At 45.3% G+C, this 20,226-nt stretch overlaps 1 protein-coding gene across 1 annotated transcript in view; it reads left to right on the forward strand.

Annotated features, from left to right (window-relative positions):
• The first annotated feature begins 398 nt into the window (after positions 1 to 398).
• The window catches only part of LOC126176046 (CD151 antigen-like), a 116,696-nt gene continuing 96,868 nt past the window's right edge, over positions 399 to 20,226 (forward strand). The window contains exon 1 of the mRNA XM_049923177.1: positions 399 to 553. Coding sequence (XP_049779134.1) covers positions 512 to 553 — 42 coding nt within the window. The 5' untranslated portion in view covers positions 399 to 511. The remainder of the gene's footprint in view (positions 554 to 20,226) is intronic.

The following is a 20,226-nucleotide window of genomic DNA, read 5'->3' on the forward strand; positions in this document are numbered from 1 at the left end:
TTTTAACCTTTTGCAAATTCATATTTGACGTCTTGTTTAATTAATAAATAGTATTCAAGTTTAGCGCATAAGCCGTACGACAGTAGCCAATCAGAGCGTAGTATGCTTCGTAGTTCCCACGTCAGCTGAAAGCAGGAAGTTACTGCATTAAAGTACCGTATCGAAACCTACACTAAGGAGTTTACGTTGGTCGCAAACACAGATCAATACTTCCGTGTGACATCAGCTGCCTGCTAAAGTGCGCACGAAGCTCTATATGACTACACAGTGGTCAGGGCTGCAAGAGCCGGAGATGCTCTGTTGTGACGGGTTGTCGAGTGGACGCCCTCGCGGCCTCTTGCCCGGCTGGCGTCACTTGTTTGGCGTGTCGTGCTGCCGTGCGGCGGATGACGACTGAGCGCAGGCAGTGTGTCACGGGCGGCCGCTACCGAAATAGCGGCGTGCGGCGAGCCAGCTACACGGGGGCGCCCACAGCCAGTCGGTCACGTCCACATCCGGCAGGCGAACAGTCATGGCGTGGAGGTCAGACGAGGTCTCCTGGAACCGACTGCAAGTAAGTTGGCTTTCCCTCTGCAGTAGGGCCGACGGTAACGGAACGGAGCGTCAACAGGACGTCACACCGAGTGGTGAAAGAGCGGTTATGAAATATCATCCGTAATACAATACATCTGAATTTTGTTGTTGTTACTGTTGTAGCTGTTGTGACCTTCAGTCCGAATACTGGTTAGATGCAGCTTTCCACGTCACTATACCTGCAGCCAAATGCTGGGCTGGCTCCTGTGAAAGGACACCACCGATTTCCTTCCCCATCTTTGACACAGTTAGAGCTTGTTCTCCGTCTCTAACTACCTCTATGTCGATGGGACGTCAAACCCAATCATCTACATCTACACCCATACTCCGCTACCCACCTGACGGTATGTGGCGGAGCGTACTTTGAGTACCTCTATCGGTTGTCCCTTCTATTCCAGTCTCCTATTGTTCGTGGAAGGAAAGATTGTCGGTATGCCTCTCTGCGGGCTCTAATCTCTCCGATTTTATCCTCGTGGACTCCTCGCGAGATATATGTAGAATGCAGCAATATACTGCTTGACTCCTCGGTGAAGGTATGTTCTCGAAATTTCAACGAAAGCCCGTACCGAGCTACTGAGCGTCTCTCTTGCAGAGTCTTCCACTGGAGTTTATCTATCATCTCCGTAACGCTTTCGCGATCACTAAATGATCCTGTAACGAAGCGCGCTGCTCTCCGTTGGATCTTCTCTATCTCTTCTACCAACCCTACCTGGTACGGATCGCACACTGGTGAGCAGTATTCAAGCAGTGGGCGAACAAGTGTACTGTAACCTACTTCCTTTGTTTTCGGATTGCATTTCCTTAGGATTCTTCCAATGAATCTCAGTCTGGCATCTGCTTTACCGACGATCAACTTCATATGATCATTCCATTTTAAATCACTCCTAATGCCTACTCCCAGATAATTTATGGAATTAACTGCTTACAGTTGCTGACCTGCTATATTGTAGCTAAATGATAAGGGTTCTTTCTTTCTATGTATTCCCAGCACATTACACTTGTCTACATTGAGATTCAATTGCCATTCCCTGCACCCTTCGTCAATTCGCTTGAGATCCTCCTGCATTTCAGTATAATTTTCCATTGTTATAACATCTCTATATACCACAGCATCACCCACAAAAAGCCTCAGTGAACTTCCGATGTTGTCCACAAGGTCATTTATGTATATTGTTAATAGCAACGGTCCTACGACACTCCCCTGCGGCACACCTGAAATCGCTCTTACTTCGGAAGACTTCTCTCCATTGAGAATGACATGCTGCCTTCTGTTATCTAGGAACTCTTCAATCCAATCACACAATTGGTCTGATAGTCCATATGCTCTTACTTTGTCCATTAAACGACTGTGGGGAACTGTATCGAACGCCTTGCGGAAGTCAAGAAACACGGCATCTACCTGGGAACCCGTGTCTATGGCCCCCTGAGTCTCGTGGACGAATAGCGCGAGCTGGGTTCCACACGATCGTCTTTTTCGAAACCTATGCTGATTCCTACGGAGTAGATTTCTAGTGTCCAGAAAAATCATTTTACTCAAACATGATACGTGTTCAAAAACTCTACAACTGATCGACGTTAGATTTATACGTCTATAGTTCTGCGCATCTGTTCGACGTCCCTTCTTGAAAACGAGAATGAGCTGTGCCCTTTTCCAATCGTTTGGAACGCTACGCTCTTCTATAGACCTACAGTACACCGCTGCAAGAAGGGGGGGGGGGGGGGGGGGCAAGTTCCTTCTCGTACTCTGTGTAAAATCGAACTGGTATCCCATCAGGTCCAGCGGCCTTTCCTCTTTTTCTTCTTTCCTTCTTCCATTTTCTTCATCTCCGAATAACTCCTGGGACATACAGCCATTCAAACCTGCTTACTGCATTTATACCTAACTCTCAGTGTACAATATTTACCCCGTACACTTCCCTCCATTACCAAACTAACGATTTCTTCGTGCCTCAGGATGTTCCCCAACAATCGATTCCTTTTCTAGACAAGTTGTGCCATCAATTTTGTTTTCCTCAGTTCGATTCAGTAGCTCATTAGTCTAGTCTTCAGCATTCTTCAGTAGCACCACATTTCAAAAGCCTCTATTCTCTTCTTGTCTGTATAGTATCTAAATTAAGGAGCTACATCGCGCAACATACTTCAAGGATCACTTTTTCGAAACCCCATAACTCCCACCGTTACGGAGCGTAAGTCTGAAGGTGCGTGCTACCTCCCACTCTAACGGTGCAAAGGTGTGGTACCCTGCGACGTCACCCTCGGGCACGAAGACTTTTCAATCAGAAAGGTGTCGACAAATGCGAAAAAAATCCATGGCTCAGAATTTGGTGTGAGGTGTAAGTTGGGTTAAAGGTGTGACATTGGCACCAAACTTCACCACAATTCTGCCCAACGCCACTATCGACGTGTCACACGTTGGGAAGGTCGTCACAGCCCCTTTTACCCACGCCCGCATCTCGTGGTCGTGCGGTAGCGTTCTCGCTTCCCACGCCCGGGTTCCCGGGTTCGATTCCCGGCGGGGTCAGGGATTTTCTCTGCCTCGTGATGGCTGGGTGTTGTGTGCTGTCCTTAGGTTAGTTAGGTTTAAGTGGTTCTAAGTTCTAGGGGACTTATGATCACAGCAGCTGAGTCCCATAGTGCTCAGAGCCATTTGAACCTTTTACCCACATTTCACCCCTTCCCTTGATGCCCCTGCGGTGAAGGTTATAAAGACGACTCCCAGCGTTGCAATCACGCGATTTTCTTCTTAGTGTCCGAGGGAAGCGTTCCGGACACACCTAAGTTCAGAATCGGGACGAATAGGCCTAAGGGGTTTGCATAAAGGCCGTTAGTGAAACCACCCTCTTCCCTGAGGCGTCGGTTCCCACACATTTCGCGGTCGAAAATGTCAGTTTGCAATGCGATGAGCAACAGGCAGAAGTTCTTGACAGCCTTTACACTGCTGACACTCTCGGACTCTTCAACTCTTCTCCAACTGATAGGATACTTATGCATTTTCATCCCTCTCCTATGGTGTAATCGCGGGGGGTCGGGAGTGCAGTGTTCAGACGTATACCAATTAGGTTCCTTTCAGAGTATGCTGATGCATTAGCTCCCTACTTAACAATCATATACAACCGTTCGCTCGACGAAAGATCCGTACCCAAAAACTGGAAGTTGCGCAGGTCACGCCAATATACAAGAAAGGTAGTAGGAGTAGTCCATTACTTTACAGGCCCATATCGTTAACGTCGATATGCAGCAGGATTTTGGAACATATATTGTGTTCCAACATTATGAATTACCTCGAAGAAAACGGTCTATTGACACACAATCAACACGCATTTAGAAAACATCGTTCTTGTGAAACACAACTAGCTCTTTATTCGCATGAAGTGTTGAGTGCTATTGACAAGGGATCATAAATTGATTCCGTATTTCTTGATTTTCGGAGGACTTTTCACACTGTACCGTACAAGCGGCTTGTAGTGAAATTGCGTGCTTATGGAATATCGTCTGAGTTATGTGACTGCATTCGTGATTTCCTGTCAGAGAGGTCACAATTCATAGTAATTGACGGAAAGTCATCGAGTAAAACAGAAGTGATTTCTGGCGTTTCTCAAGGTAGTTTAATAGACCCTTTGCTCTTCCTTACCTATGTAAACGAATTTCGAGACAATCTGAGCAGCCGTCTTACGTTGTTAGCAGATGATGCTGTCGTTTATTGACTAGTTACGTCATCATAAGAACGGAACAAATTCCAAAACGATTTAGAAAATATATCTGTGTGGTGCGAAAATTGACGACAGACCCTAAATAACGAAAAGTGTGAGGTGATCCACATGAGTGCTAAAAGGAACTCGTTAAACTTCGGTTACACAATAAATTAGTCAAATCTAAAGGCCGTAAATTCAAGAAAATACTTAGAAATTACAATTACGGACAACTTAAATTGGAAGGAGCACATAGAAAATGTTGTGGGGAAGGCTAACCAGAGACTGCGTTTTTTTGGCAGGACACTTAGAAAATGTAACAGACCTACTAAGCAGACTGCCTACACCACGCTTGTTCGCCCTCTTTTAGAATACTGCTGCGCGTTGTCGAATCCTTACCAGATAGGACTGACGGACTCTACCGAAAAAGTTCGAAGAACGGCAGCGAATTTTGTATTATCGCGAAGTATGGAAGAGAGTGTCACAGAAAAGACAGGATTTGGCTGGACATCATTAAACCACAGGCGTTTTTCGTAGCCGCAGAATCTTCTCGCGAAATTGCAATAACCAACTTTCTCTTCCGAATGCGAGAGTATATTGTTGACGTCGACCTGCATAGCGAGAAACGATCACCATGATAAAATAAGGGAAATCAGAGCTCGTACGGAAAGATATAGGTGTTCGTTCTTTCCGCGTGCTGCACGAAATTGGAATAATAGAAAATTGTGAAGGTGGTTCGGGTGAACCCCTTCCAGGCAGTTAAATGTGATTTGCAGGGTACCCATGTACATGTTTGTAAATAGAACGGCAAAGTGTTTCCTTACGACCTCCGCCCGCCCCCGCAGTTCAGAAAAAACCTAGTTTCCAATCATGCAGCTTAGTTACGCACGTTACAGATGTACACTACTGGCCATTAAAATTGCTACACCACGAAGATGGCGTGCTACAGACACGAAATTTAACCGACAGGAAGAAGATGCTGCGATATGCAAAAGATTAGCTTTTCATGCATTCACACAAGGTTGGCGCCGGTGGCGACACCTACAACGTTCTGACATGAGGAAAGTTTCCAACCGATTTCTCATACACAAACAGCAGTTGACCGGCGTTGCCTGGTGAAACGTTGTTGTGATGCCTCGTCTAAGGAGAAGAAATGCGTACCATCACGTTTCCGACATTGATAGGGGTCGGATTGTAGCCTATCGCGATTGCGGTTTATCGTATCGCGACGTTGCTGCTCGCGTTGGTCGAGATCCAATGACTGTTAGCAGAATATGGAATTGGTGCGTTCAGGAGGGTAATACGGAACGCTGTGCTGGATCCCAACGGCCTCGTATCAATAGCAGTCGAGATGACAGGCATCTTATCCGCATGGCTGTAACGGATCGTGCAGCCACGTCTCGATCCCTGAGTCAACAGATGGGGACGTTTGCAAGACAACAGCCGTCTGCACGAACAGTTCGACGACGTTTGCAGCAGCATGGACTATCAGCTCGGCAGCTCGGATACCGTGGCTGCGGTTACCCTTGACGCTACATCACAGACAGGAGCGCCTGCGATGGTGTACTCAACGACGAACCTGGGTGCACGAATGGCAAAACGTCATTTTTTCTGATGAATCCAGGTTCTGTTTACAGCATCATGATGGTCGCATCCGTGTTTGGCGACATCGCGGTGAACGCACATTGGATGTGCGTATTCGTCATCGCCATGATGGCGTATCACCCGGCGTGATGGTATGGGGTGCCATTGGTTACACGTCTCGGTCACCTCTCGTTCGCATTGACGGCACTTTGAACAGTGGACGTTACATTTCAGATGTGTTACGACACGTGGCTCTACCCTTCATTCGATCCCTGCGAAACCCTACATTTCAGCAGGATAATGCACGACCGCATGTTGCAGGTGCTGTACAGGCCTTTCTGGATACAGAATATGTTCGACTGCTGCCCTGGCCAACGCATCCAGATCTCTCACCAATTGAAAACATCTGGTCAATGGTGGCCGAGCAACTGGCTCGTCACAATACGCCAGTTACTATTGTTGATGAACTGTGGTATCGTGTTGAAGCTGCATTGGCAGCTGTACCTGTACACGCCATCCAAGCCTTGTTTGACTCAATGCCCGGGCGTATCAAGGCCGTTATTACGGCCAGAGGTGGTTGTTCTGGGTGCTGATTTCTCAGGATCTATGCACCCAAATTGCGTGAAAATGTAATCACATGTCAGTTCTAGCATAATATATCTGTCCAATGAATACCCGTTTATCATCTGCATTTCTTCTCGGTGTAGCAATTTTAATGGCCAATATTGTATCTGTCTGAAACCATACACGTTATGTGCGGTGGCTGTTGTAGCTCCTTGGCGTTAGGCAACTCCTTCGAAACCATTCAGTTGGTGTTTGCCTTTCTTTTGGCGCTGGAGCAGCCCGAAATTAGAATGCATGCCGAGGTTCCAGACCGGTACATTCGTAACGTGCTCAACTGAGGTGCCCGGGTGACGCCCAGGGTACTGCCGAACTTGCAGGCACGTAGGGCATCCGGCCACCCTCTAACATTGCCAAAGCCAGTTAACTTTCTAATCAAGTAACAGTACGGGATAAGACCAATAAAAACAAAAAAGGATTTTCTGCTTATTTATGGTCAGTGCAGGCTTTTTCCTTTCTGAGGTGCTGCAGAACCTAAATCAGTTTCGCTGTCAGATATCTGACTCGTTTTGTGGAGAAACATTCACAGAAAAACATCCAAACTATCGTGAAGATTTGCAGAGTGTCATCGAGACAAAGTGAACTCTACGTCAAAGGCTAAGGAGACGCGAAAGTATTAAATACTCCTGTAACGCGTATGAGCGCCGCAAGAAGAGGTGAACTTCCGATGAACGGTTCCCCCCACTGACGATGACGTCGCAAGTTTCTTCCTGAGAAACCTTAACGTTGACGACCTGTTCCATTCTGCTATAGAGCTGTGTGAATACCGCGATTTGTAACGCTGTGTGGAATGTTTTGAGGTCATTTCGTTCCATCAAGTGTGAATCGAAGTTTAAACGGCGTCGATTCCAAACGTCAAATATTGATGGATAGCGGACTGGCCTGTGTAAAGGGCTTCCGGCGTGACGGGGCGACGGTAGGGCAGCTTACTGGCTGACAGATTACGAGAGATGTTCTCATCGCCACTCGTGAGTCGTCTTTCACCTTACATGCTTCGTGTTGTAGACACGAAAGGTAGTCACGAAGTTTTAATTATCTCTTCTAAAAAAATCCAGCCCTGACATGAAACTTAACGGTTGAGTCGGTCCTTCTTCTGCATATTCACCTTCCAATCTGACACATTTTTTCCCAGCGATGGATGACTTGACGGAGACCTTGGTTGTAGTGTTTTACGCTCTGGCTGCTGAGGAAACGTTCCAGTTCCAAAATAATTTCGTCGTCATTTTCCAAATACCTGCCTCGCAATTGTCTCTTCGTCTGAGGAAAGAAGTATAAGTCTCTGGACGCCATGTCAGGAGAAAAGGGGAATGTCAGGCAAAATTAGACAGCACAAAGAAGCAGCGTGTGTCATGGGTGTGTGTTGGAAGAGAGAGAGAGAGAGAGAGCAGTATGTGAGCAGCCGCAGAACCTAGCGCGCGGCAACCTTCCTCATGTTCGAAATGTCGTGAAGGAAGTTCGATCGACGACTAAGTTTCACTTTCCCAGCTATCGCCTCGATTTTGAAGTGCCGGTATTCCAGCACCAGGGCACCCGCATCTGTTGCGATTCGTGATTCTTCGCGTACAGGTGGTCTGTTACGAGGTGCATTCAAGTTCTAAGGCCGCCGATTTTTTTTCTCCAGACTGGAAAGAGATAGAAACATGCGCATTGTTTTAAAATGAGGCCGCGTTCATTGTCAACACGTCCCAGAGATGGCAGCACCGTACGGCAGATGGAATATTACCGCCAGCGGCGAGAATGAGAACTGTTTTAAATACTTAAAATGGCGACGTTTCCCTTACTTGAACATCGTGCAATCAATCGTTTTCTGAATTTGCGTGGTGTGAAACCAATTGAAATTCATCGACAGTTGAAGGAGACATGTGGTGATGGAGTTATGGATGTGTCGAAAGTGCGTTCGTGGGTGCGACAGTTTAATGAAGGCAGAACATCGTGTGACAACAAACCGAAACAACCTCGGGCTCGCACAAGCCGGTCTGACGACATGATCGAGAAAGTGGAGAGAATTGTTTTGGGGGATCGCCAAATGACTGTAGAACAGATCGCCTCCAGAGTTGGCATTTCTGTGGCTTCTGTGCACACAATCCTGCATGACGACCTGAAAATGCGAAAAGTGTCATCCAGGTGGGTGCCACGAATGCTGACGGACGACCACACGGCTGCTCGTGTGGCATGTTGCCGAGCAATGTTGACACGCAACGACAGCACGAATGGGACTTTCTTTTCGTCAGTTGTGACAATGGATGAGACGTGGATGCCATTTTTCAATCCAGAAACAAAGCGCCAGTCAGCTCAATGGAAGCACACAGATACACCGCCACCAAAAAAATTTCGGGTAACCGCCAGTCCTGAAAAAATGGTGGTGTCCATGTTCTGGGACAGCGAGGGCGTAATCTTTACCCATTGCGTTCCAAAGGGCACTACGGTAACAGGTGCATCCTACGAAAATGTTTTGAAGAACAAATTCCTTCCTGCACTGCAACAAAAACGTCCGGGAAGGGCTGCGCGTGTGCTGTTTCACCAAGACAACGCACCCGCACATCGAGCTAACGTTACGCAACAGTATCTTCGTGATAACAACTTTGAAGTGATTCCTCATGCTCCCTACTCACCTGACCTGGCTCCTAGTGAATTTTGGCTTTTTCCAACAATGAAAGACACTCTCCGTGGCCGCAAATTCACCAGCCGTGCTGCTATTGCCTCAGCGATTTTCCAGTGGTCAAAACAGACTCATAAAGAAGCCTTCGCCGCTGCCATGGAATCATGGCGTCAGCGTTGTGAAAAATGTGTACGTCTGCAGTGCGATTACGTCCAGAAGTAACGCCAGTTTCATCGATTTCGGGTGAGTAGTTAATTAGATAAAAAATCGGAGGCCTTAGAACTTGAATGCACCTCGTACGCCATTCAGACGTATTTGATCACAGCACAAGCGCCTGCACTACCCACCCCTTGAGTCGGGAGGATGTTGTTGCAAATATCTAACCGACTATCCAGCTTTACATTTTCCGCGTTCTCCTAAATGACTTAAGACAAAAGCTCGGATGGTTCCACTGACGAGTAGACGGCCAACCATCTTTGTTAGTCTTCCCCAATGTGAGCTTGTCTTCACTCTCTAACGATTAGTCATCGACGGGAAACTGAAGACCAATCTTTCTAAATAGCGAACAGCTGTTCTGTTGTATACTCGAGCACCTTTAAGAGATACTTGTATTGACAGCAGCAGATTGATACACCGACGAGCCCCCCAGACTCAGGTTTCCGTCAATTCATTTCAGCCATCTGAGATGAGATATTGGACGAGGATTATGTAATTTCCCTGTCTCTATTCAACTGCGCAAGTGCTCAGTTTCTTACAACCTGAACCACAGAAAGACGTGAAACTCTAAAATTCTTTCAGTTTCCGTTCTGTTTAGGAATCTACTTTCTAGCCAGTAAGTTACCGCCGTAGAATTCACCTGTTTCTATTCTCGGGACAGAATGACACTGTGTGCCGAGCAGGTGCTCTAGCAGTTTGCAGCTCTTGCCTGTAATTTGTTTTTTACAAGTCGGATTGAGTATTCTCAGCAGTGAACTATTGGAGCCGACTTTTAATTAGATGAGTTATTTTATACAAATTTTGACACGGGAGACAACCGTAGGAGGGGCATAATTATCAGTCGAAACGTTGCTCGTTGTGTTCTGAGGCATTCCCTATGCCGAAATGCTTTCTTTGAGAGCCAACATTAACAGATTGGGTGGATTTCCCTGTGTTAAGCACTGTTGTCTTCAAAAGATTCCCTGAGTACCCACTCTTTATTAGAGCTCTCTGGCTGTACTTAGTATCAGGGAGACTGTATGACGTTCATCATCAGCGTCATTAGCCGTTACACATATGCTGCTGGAAAAATGTCTCTCTATACTTCCCCATGAACCATGGTGTTTACGAACTAAATTTGGTTCTTAAAGAACTCCCCCCCCCCCCCCGCCCCCCCGCAATGAACCTCAGTTTCTATGAATTAAATTTAGTTTTTTTATAAACTCAGCCTTCTGTAAAATGCAGTGTTTCCTTTTTACGACGATTGCCCGGAAAGTACGAGGTGCATTCAAGTTCTAAGGCCTCCGATTTTTTTTCTAATTAACTACTCACCCGAAATCGATGAAACTGGCATTACTTCTCGACGTATTCGCCCTGCAGACGTACACATTTTTCACAACGCTGACGCCATGATTCCATGGCAGCGGCGAAGGCTTCTTTAGTAGTCTGTTTTGACCACTGGAAAATCGCTGAGGCAATAGCAGCACGGCTGGTGAATGTGCGCCCACGGAGAGTGTCTTTCATTGTTGGAAAAAGCCAAAAGTCACTAGGAGCCAGGTCAGGTGAGTAGGGAGCATGAGGAATCACTTCAAAGTTGTTATCACGAAGAAACTGTTGCGTAACTTTAGCTCGATGTGCGGGTGCGAAACAGCACACGCGCAGCCCTTCCCGGACGTTTTTGTTGCAGTGCAGGAAGGAATTTGTTCTTCAAAACATTTTCGTAGGATGCACCTGTTACCGTAGTGCCCTTTGGAACGCAGTGGGTAAGCATTACGCCCTCGCTGTCTCAGAACATGGACACCATCATTTTTTCAGCACTGGCGGTTACCCGAAATTTTTTTCGTGACGAAAAGAATGTCCCATTCATGCTGTTGTTGCGCGTCAACATTGCTCGGCAACATGCCACATGGGCAGCCGTGTGGTCATTTGTCAGCATTCGTGGCACCCACCTGGATGACACTTTTCGCATTTTCAGGTCGTCATGCAGGATTGTGTGCACAGAACCCACAGAAATACCAACTCTTGAGGCGATCTGTTCAACAGTCATTCGGCGATCCCCCAAAACAATTCTCTCCACTTTCTTGATCATATTGTCAGACCGGCTTGTGAGAGCCCGAGGTTGTTTCGGTTTGTTGTCACACGATGTTCTGCCTTCATTAAACTGTCGCACCCACGAACGCACTTTCGAAACATCCATAACTCCATCACCACATGTCTCCTTCAACTGTCAATGAATTTGAATTGGTTTCACACCACGCAAATTCAGAAAACGAATGTTTGCACGCTGTTCAAGTAAGTAAAACGTCGCCATTTTAAGTATTTAAAACAGTTCTCATTCTCGCCGCTGGCGGTAAAATTCCATCTGCCGTACGGTGCTGCCATCTCTGGGACGTATTGACAATGAACGCGGCCTCATTTTAAAACAATGCGCATGTTTCTATCTCTTTCCAGTCCGGAGAAAAAAAATCGGAGGCCTTAGAACTTGAATGCACCTCGTAATGCGCGGCATTTTTTTCCCATAGTTCTTTATTGAAATAGTGAGAATTATACACACGAAAGAACGGTGTTTTATCTACACACTCTATTTTTGCACGTAATCTCCATCCTGTTCTATGGCCTTTCTCCAGGCGAAACAACGGCGTGTGTGCCCTGTTGGTACCAATCCTTGTCCTCGTGGCGGAGCCGGTGCTTCACTGAGTGACTCACTTCCTCATCTTCCTCAAAATGTCTTCAAGGAATGGCACCCTTTAATGGCGCAAGGCTACGTCAGGTGTGTCGGGTGTGACAGCCGTGGATGGTCTCTTCGACCGCTGCAAATCTTGCAGCTCCGCCGAACCACCTTCTGATGACCTCACCCTCCGTGCCCAGCGACTAACTGTACATCTGGCTCAAATGGCTCTGAGCACTATGCGACTTAACTTCTGAGGTCATCAGTCGCCTAGAACTTAGAACTAATTAAACCTAACTAACCTAAGGACATCACACACATCCATGCCCGAGGCAGGATTCGAACCTGCGACCGTAGAGGTCGCTCGGCTCCAGACTGCAGCGCCTATAACCGCACGACCACTCTGGCCGGCAACTGTACTTCTGCCGACAGCAGATGCTCCGTAGACTTTGCTCATGCGTTTGTGAATATTCCTCTCAGTTTCTTTCTCTGTTGTGAGAAATTCAATGACAGCACGTTGCTTGTGACGTACATCATCTACAGACGCCACTTTCAAATTGTCCTGCAGCTTAGAATTGTTGCCGGCAGAGAAAAAAAAAATGCGGTGCATTACTTTCTGGGCAACCAACATATTATTATTTACCCATATGTATTTAGACAGCTACGCGAAAGTGTTCGTTTTTAATTCTGTAAAGTATTATACATACTTTTCGTTTGGCTCTCTCTGTTCGGTCAAAAACCATAATATGGGGAAATATTTTGTCCTGATTGTTCATGTGATGCTGCATCGGTTTAACGGTTCGGCTGAGCAAAGTTATATCGACATACATACTCCGCAAGCCATGCGGTGCGTGGCTGAGGGCACGTTCCACCACTACTAGTCTTTCCCCTTCCTGTTCCGCTCGCAAACAGAGCGAGGAAAATACGACTGTCTAAATGCCTCTGTGATCAACTTGTCATCTGTAAAGTAATCAGAAAAAGTATGGTTCTTTTGCTTGGAACGTATTGTTTATGTATACAAATTGCTGTTTTTTCAAAGTAAATGCCTTTTTCTTTGAAAAAACTGCAATTTATATATAGCTGCTGCGAAAATGGCCACTACAAGAAACGTGTTTATGTATATCTTTTCCGATAATAGCAGAAGTGGATGTTCTGTACTTGTACAAAAACAATTACTGAGTGCATCTAGGACATGAGTGTTACGCATTCTTACAGATTCACGTAACTCCCAACATATCCCAGTGTTTCCCTAAATTACTGTAGTGAAGGGAGCATAAATAAATAAATGTCACATGGGCCCCAGACAGATCCAAGCCATTTGATGGCGCGCAACTTCAGTGCCTTGCGTGTTTTGTTGATTTTGCCTTATATTTGTTGCATTGCTGCTATATTTTGGTTCAAACGATGTTGTTGCTGACTGGATATTGGACAACTGAAGGCAAGACAAACTGGACTGCGTGATTCCGGTTCGAGTTGTACGTTTTTCTTCAAGTTCAGATCCATCTCTCCTAATAAGAAACTGAATTAATAAATTTGATTCACATTAATTCGGAACAACTCGGACTATACAAGTTTGCTGGCTTCCTTGACTGTTGCCACTAAATGTAAAATCTTCTAGGTAGTTAAGCCAGGTAAAGTTCCTCATCAAATTTCTTCTTTACAACTGACGTTTCGGCACCTTTATTGGGATCTATTTCAGGATCTCCTGGTGTCGCCGGTTAGCAGATCACTGCTGAAGGCCAGTATCGCGTTCACTTATACAATGGATCTTTCCCGCGCTTCTCTGAAAAACGTCTTACTGCACCCAGAAGTGGTTTTCCGCGAACTGCATGAATTCCCCACACACTGTAACTCAGTGTTCACTTCCTTGACGACGTGATGCCACCAAAGAGGAAGACCTCATCCGTCAACTCTATTTAAATAGCTTTCGTTCTTGGAGTTATTAACCGCCTTCGAACTTTCCCTCTATAAATCTTGCAATCTTTGTGTAATACTCCTACGTCGTTGAAATCTATATCCTGATCGTATTTCTCTCGATGTTCCGCTACCGCAGGATGTCACACTTTATTTTATACGCATGTGGCGTTCGTTCACTTTAACCCGTTCTTTTCTGGTTCTCCCAGTTTCGCCTCTATACTTTTTGCAACAGCCACACGTCACTTCACAGACTTCCAGACTGTGATCAGTCGCGCCCGTTTAGCATGAGACGTTTCTACGAGGTGCATTCAAGTTCTAAGGCCTCCGATTTTTTTTTCTAATTAACTACTCACCCGAAATCGATGAAACTGGCGTTACTTCTCGACGTAATCGCCCTGCAGACGTACACATTTTTCACAACGCTGACGCCATGATTCCATGGCAGCGGCGAAGGCTTCTTTATGAGTCTGTTTTGACCACTGGAAAATCGCTGAGGCAATAGCACCACGGCTGGTGAATCTGCGGCCACGGAGAGTGTCTTTCATTGTTGGAAAAAGCCAAAAGTCACTAGGAGCCAGGTCAGGTGAATAGGGAGCATGAGGAATCACTTCAAAGTTGTTATCACGAAGAAACTGTTGCGTAACGTTAGCTCGATGTGCGGGTGCGTTGTCTCGGTGAAACAGCACACGCGCAGCCCTTCCCGGACGTTTTTGTTGCAGTGCAGGAAGGAATTTGTTCTTCAAAACGTTTTCGTAGGATGCACCTGTTACCGTAGTGCCCTTTGGAACGCAATGGGTAAGGATTACGCCCTCGCTGTCCCAGAACATGGACACCATCATTTTTTCAGCACTGGCGGTTACCCAAAATTTTTTTGGTGGCGGTGAATCTGTGTGCTTCCATTGAGCTGACTGGCGCTTTGTTTCTGGATTGAAAAATGGCATCCACGTCTCATCCATTGTTACAACCGACGAAAAGGAAGTCCCATTCGTGCTGTCGTTGCGCGTCAACATTGCTCGGCAACATGCCACATGGGCAGCCGTGTGGTCGTCCGTCACCATTCGTGGCACCCACCTGGATGACACTTTTCGCATTTTCAGGTCGTCATGCAGGATTGTGTGCACAGAACCCACAGAAATGCCAACTCTGGAGGCGATCTGTTCAACAGTCATTCGGCGATACCCCAAAGCAATTCTCTCCACTTTCTCGATCATTTCGTCAGACCGGCTTGTGCAAGCCCGAGATTGTTTTGGTTTGTTGTCACACGATGTTCTGCCTTCATTAAACTGTCGCACCCACGAACGCACTTTCGACACATCCATAACTCCATCACCACATGTCTCTTTCAACTGTCGATGAATTTGAATTGGTTTCACACCACGCAAATTCAGAAAACGAATGATTGCACGCTGTTCAAGTAAGGAAAACGTCGCCATTTTAAGTATTTAAAACAGTTCTCATTCTCGCCGCTGGCGGTAAAATTCCATCTGCCGTGCGGTGCTGCCATCTCTGGGACGTATTGACAATGAACGCGTCCTCATTTTAAAACAATTCGCATGTTTCTATCTCTTTCCAGTCCGGAGAAAAAAAGTCGGCGGCCTTAGAACTTGAATGCACCTCGTATTTTGGCCTGACTGAAAAATGTCGTCTTTGTAATATTTTCCCACTATTTCTCTTCTTGTCATTTCTGGTTAACCAATGACAAAGGCCCACCAATAGCACCAGGAAAAGTTTCACTCAGTACCTCCGCTTCGTCAGAAAAGCACGGAATGACTCCGTTTTGTAAGTGAAGGCGACACTAGTTTCCGTCTGCGTTCAGCTAGCCATGGACACCAGGAGATCCCGATGAAGATCCGAGCAGGAAAGTCCACAGGTTTATGGTGAAGAAGAAATCTGAAGAGGAACGTGATGCAACCTAACAACATAGTTGATTTTACCATCAGTGCTCGGGCTGTCATTGTGTATTTAAGATCTTCTCCCGATTGATCCGTGGCTGCAGAAAACAGTATGACGTTTGTTTAGCCCTCCTTAATGTAAACGCTGCCTTCTTTATCCTCAAAAGAGTTGCAGGGATGACTCGTCATTAGCGCGGTTTTTTCTTATAGTTTGACTTTTTCTGTTCTCTTCCGTGGTGAGTTACGTCATACAGCGAGTCATTAGTTGCCTTCTGTCTACCAGGCAACGCTTTGAAAACTTCATCTTTGAGCGCAAAAACGCAATTAATCAGTCATTTGTAGTTGTGAGATAGCGTGTTAGCTTCGCGATTTGTTGACTTTAAGTTCCTGTAAATTTCACTGTTTGTACGCGATATTTACAATAAATGAAGGTCGATCATCACCGTTCGTCACAAAGAAAGCGTCAGGTATGGCGAAATTTGGTTATGTTTGTGATGGCAAGTAGATAATCTAAGATACAATATCAAAGTCGGATACGAAATTTCTAATCGTGGCAATGCCTTAAACGTAAATAAACAGAAAAATTTATGTGTGTCAGTGCGCGGAAAGAAATAAATCTTTATCTGAAGCCTTTTACATCCAGCAATTATTGACAGACAGTCGACCAAAACAATTCAGGCCGGATGTAGCCTACCGTTAGCGCTCCGTACCGAGCGAGGCGATGCGGTGGCAACACACTGGACTTCCATTCGGGAGAATGGCGGTTCAAATCCCCGTCCAGCTATCCAGACCTATGTTTTCGACGGTTTCCATAAATCGCTCAAGGTTGCTTTGAAAAGGACATGGCCGATTTCCTTCATCAAGCTTTCCCAATTCGAGTTTATGCTCCGTGTGTAATGAAGTTATCATCAACGAGATGCCGGCCGCGGTGGTCTAGCGGTTCTAGGCGCTCAGTCCGGAACCGCGGGACTGCTACGGTCGCAGGTTCGAATCCTGCCTCGGGCATGGATGTGTGTGATGTCCTTAGGTTAGTTAGGTTTAATTAGTTCTAAGTTCTAGGCGACTGATGACCTCAGAAGTTAAGTCGCATAGTGCTCAGAGCCTTCAACGAGACTTTAAACCCTAATCTTTCTTCTTTACATTTTGTTTGTGCTCCGACAAATGGAACGGCTTATAGTGATTTATAAAATTTTAATATCCGCAGTGGTGAATCGAAGACTTGCAGAGGAGGGAAGCGTTTAGCTTATCACGGCAGGCATCTTAGGTGCTGAACGCTTTCTCGTTGTTTTCGTCCATAATTGCAATTTTGGTACGTTCTTCGCGTGGTCTATCTTCAAGAGAACACGGGAAATTTGAGCTCATCCACCCATTTCTTAACTGTTGAAAACGAAGCAATAGCTTTCTTGTAAGTTGTCAACCAAACTAATAACAGTCCATTGGCATCTGCACGTCAGACCGAAAGATATTGTGATTCTCCTGCACAGTAACTGGAAAGCGTTTGAAAATTGTTGTCTTTTAGAAGTGTATTCAGCTGCTGTACCTCGGTATAATGAATCCCTTGGATAGCTGACTACCTCGTCCCCTTCAAGGCTATTTTAATCTTGGGGAATAAGGCAGAGTTCTGCTGCTGCCAAATCGGGCAAGTGTGCGCGACGAAAGCACTGTCCCTCGGTTTTTTTTTTTTTTTCCGCGCCACAAACAACAACGCAATGGCTCCCAGGGGTGAGTGCACGCTGTACAACAACGGAGTCCACCAAAAGCTGAAGTCAGAACACGAATTCGCCATGCGCTTATGTTTCACGCGGCTTAAGGCTCGGCATTTCATCAAGTACTGCACATTTGCTCAAAAGGAATTGAAATCTACCGCTGTGCACTCGGTTTCTTTTCAAAATGTCTTCGTTTATAACATGTATTTTGGCGTCTGTAGTAATGTTGCTCGGAAAGTCGCGATTTGATAATTTAATTCGTTTAGCTTTGCCGACGCCAAGTGTTACGTAAGTGGATAGAAATGTGAACGCAAGTGCGTACACGCCCTCCGTTTGCTCAATTTGTCTACAACTGTTATCTGAATCTTTGCTCACTGGTCTCTACTCATATCTACAGCCATATGAATACTCTGCAAATGCTTGGCAGGGGCTACACAGAATTACTTTCAGACTATTTCGCGACCGCTCCACTCTCGAGTGGTACGTAGGAAAAATGAACACCTAAATCTTCCAGAGCGAACTGCGATTTGTCCTATTTTAGTAAGATGGTCGTTTCTCTCTGTGTAGATAGGAGTCAATAAATTATGATCGCATTCGAAAGAGAAAGTTAGTGGCTGAATTTTCGTGAAAAGATCTCGCCACAAAGAAAAGCGCCTTGTTTTAATGATTGCTACCCCGGGTCACGCGATGACACTCTCTCCCCAACTTCGATAATACGAAACGAACTGCCCTTCTTTGAACTTTTATCGACGGCGTCCGTCAACCCTACCTGCTAAGGATGCTTTACCGCGCAGCAATACTCCATAAGAGCACGGATAAGCATAGTGTACGCAGTCTCTGTAATAGATTTGTTGCGTCTTGTAAGTAAAATGCAGTCTTTGGTTCCCCTTGCTCAAAACATTTTCTGTGTGATGGTTGCAATTTAAGTTCTTCGTAATTGTAATCCCTACCTATTTAGCTGAATCTGCAACTTTTAAATTTGTATTGTTTATCGTGTAAAAAAGTAATTTAACTTATTCTTTTTAGTACTCATATAGGCGACTTCACGCATCTGTTGTTCAGGGTCAATTGCCACTTTCCGCACTATACAGATATCTTGTTGAAAACATTTTGTGATTCTTATTGATTTCCTGATGACTTTATTAAATGATAAACGACTGCATCATCTGTAAACAATATAAGAGGGCTGTTCAGATTCTCTCCCAAATAGTGTACATAGATTAGAAACAGCAGAGGACCTACAACGCTTCCTTGTGGAACACCAGACAGCATTACTGTTTCATTGGAAGACTTCCCTTCAGTTACTACGAACTGAGACCTTTGTGACCGGAGATAATGAATGCAGCCGTGCAATTGAGACGTTACTTCATAGGCGCCCAATTGGAGTAGAAGCAACCTAGGAGGAACGGTAGCGAAAGCCTTCTGGAAATCTAGAAATATGGAATCAACCTGAGATACTCTGTCAATAGCATTCATTACTTCTTCGTGTAAATAAAGGAGCATTTTAGATTTACTAGAACAATATTTTCTGGATCCGTTGTCTTCGAGATATTTCATATTGATGTTACACAGTATTTGTTCCAAAATCGTACTGCAGATTGATGTCATTGATAAGTGTCTGTCATTCTGCGGACTGCTTTTACTTCCTTTGTTGGCGACTGATGTGACCTATACAATTTTGCAGTCCTCTGGTACGAATCATTCGTCGAGCGAGCAGTTCTATATGAATGTTAAATATGGAGCTATTTCATCAGCATACTTGGAACGCAATCTAACTGGTATACAGTCTTGATATCTACATCTATGCTTTGCAAATCACTGCGAAATGCGTGGCAAAGTACTTTTTATGGACCACATATTGTTTCTGCCAATACCATTCACACAAGCAGCATGAGAAGAGTGCTTTAACGCCTCTGTGTGAACTGTTATTTGCCTTATTTTATCAGCGCTCTCGAGAGTGTTTCTAAGCAATCTCTTCTGTAGACAAACTGCTGTTTCTGTCCTACCGAAGAATCATAACCTGTCGTTACCCCTCAGCTGCTTTACCTAGAGCTGAGCCAATGTGGTCGTTCCTACTCATATCTCTACATGTTACTCCCAGAAAACTGTATGATATGAATCTCTCCAAACCGAACGCGTTTTGCAGGAAATGGACCATTTCTGACCTATAAATTCACATCAGCAGGACGCAAGTAGAGTCAGAGGATCGGCACGAGCAGCATAGCTACTACGTGTAGATAAACATTCACCACCCAACTTTCTGAAGGGACTTTGTCCTAGATACCCTTGCGTGCGTGTCTGACCTTGCAGTAGTTCAGACTAACTGCAACTACTTTCAAGAATTGATGGGATGTCAGTGTTTTAAGTGATTTTTGATCGGAAATACTGCCATTTGCTCCGTCAAGAGAATACTGGATGCTGCTGCTGCTATGTTGCAGCACAATATCACCTCAACTGCAAGTAACTAGTTTGCAATCAAAGCCAGTAGTGAGTATTTAGGTAATCATTTCTAGGAACTGTAGTTTTTTTCTTACTAACATAAAATTTTATATTATGACTGAAACTGACACAGCAATGGTGTAATATTCTACATTAGTTATTATTTGCTACACGAACCAGTTTTCGGCTGTTACGCCATCATCACCTACAAAGAGAGATTTGTGGTGCAGCGAAATTTTGTTGTGTCAAAGATTTTAAATTAATGCAGGTACAGAGTGTCTTCATTTCCAGAGATGAAAATGTTGATGTTAGAACAGGAATAAAACAAGTGAGGTTATTTCAG

The sequence above is a fragment of the Schistocerca cancellata genome, chromosome 3, assembly GCF_023864275.1.
Source record: "Schistocerca cancellata isolate TAMUIC-IGC-003103 chromosome 3, iqSchCanc2.1, whole genome shotgun sequence".
NCBI classification, from domain to species: domain Eukaryota; kingdom Metazoa; phylum Arthropoda; class Insecta; order Orthoptera; family Acrididae; genus Schistocerca; species Schistocerca cancellata.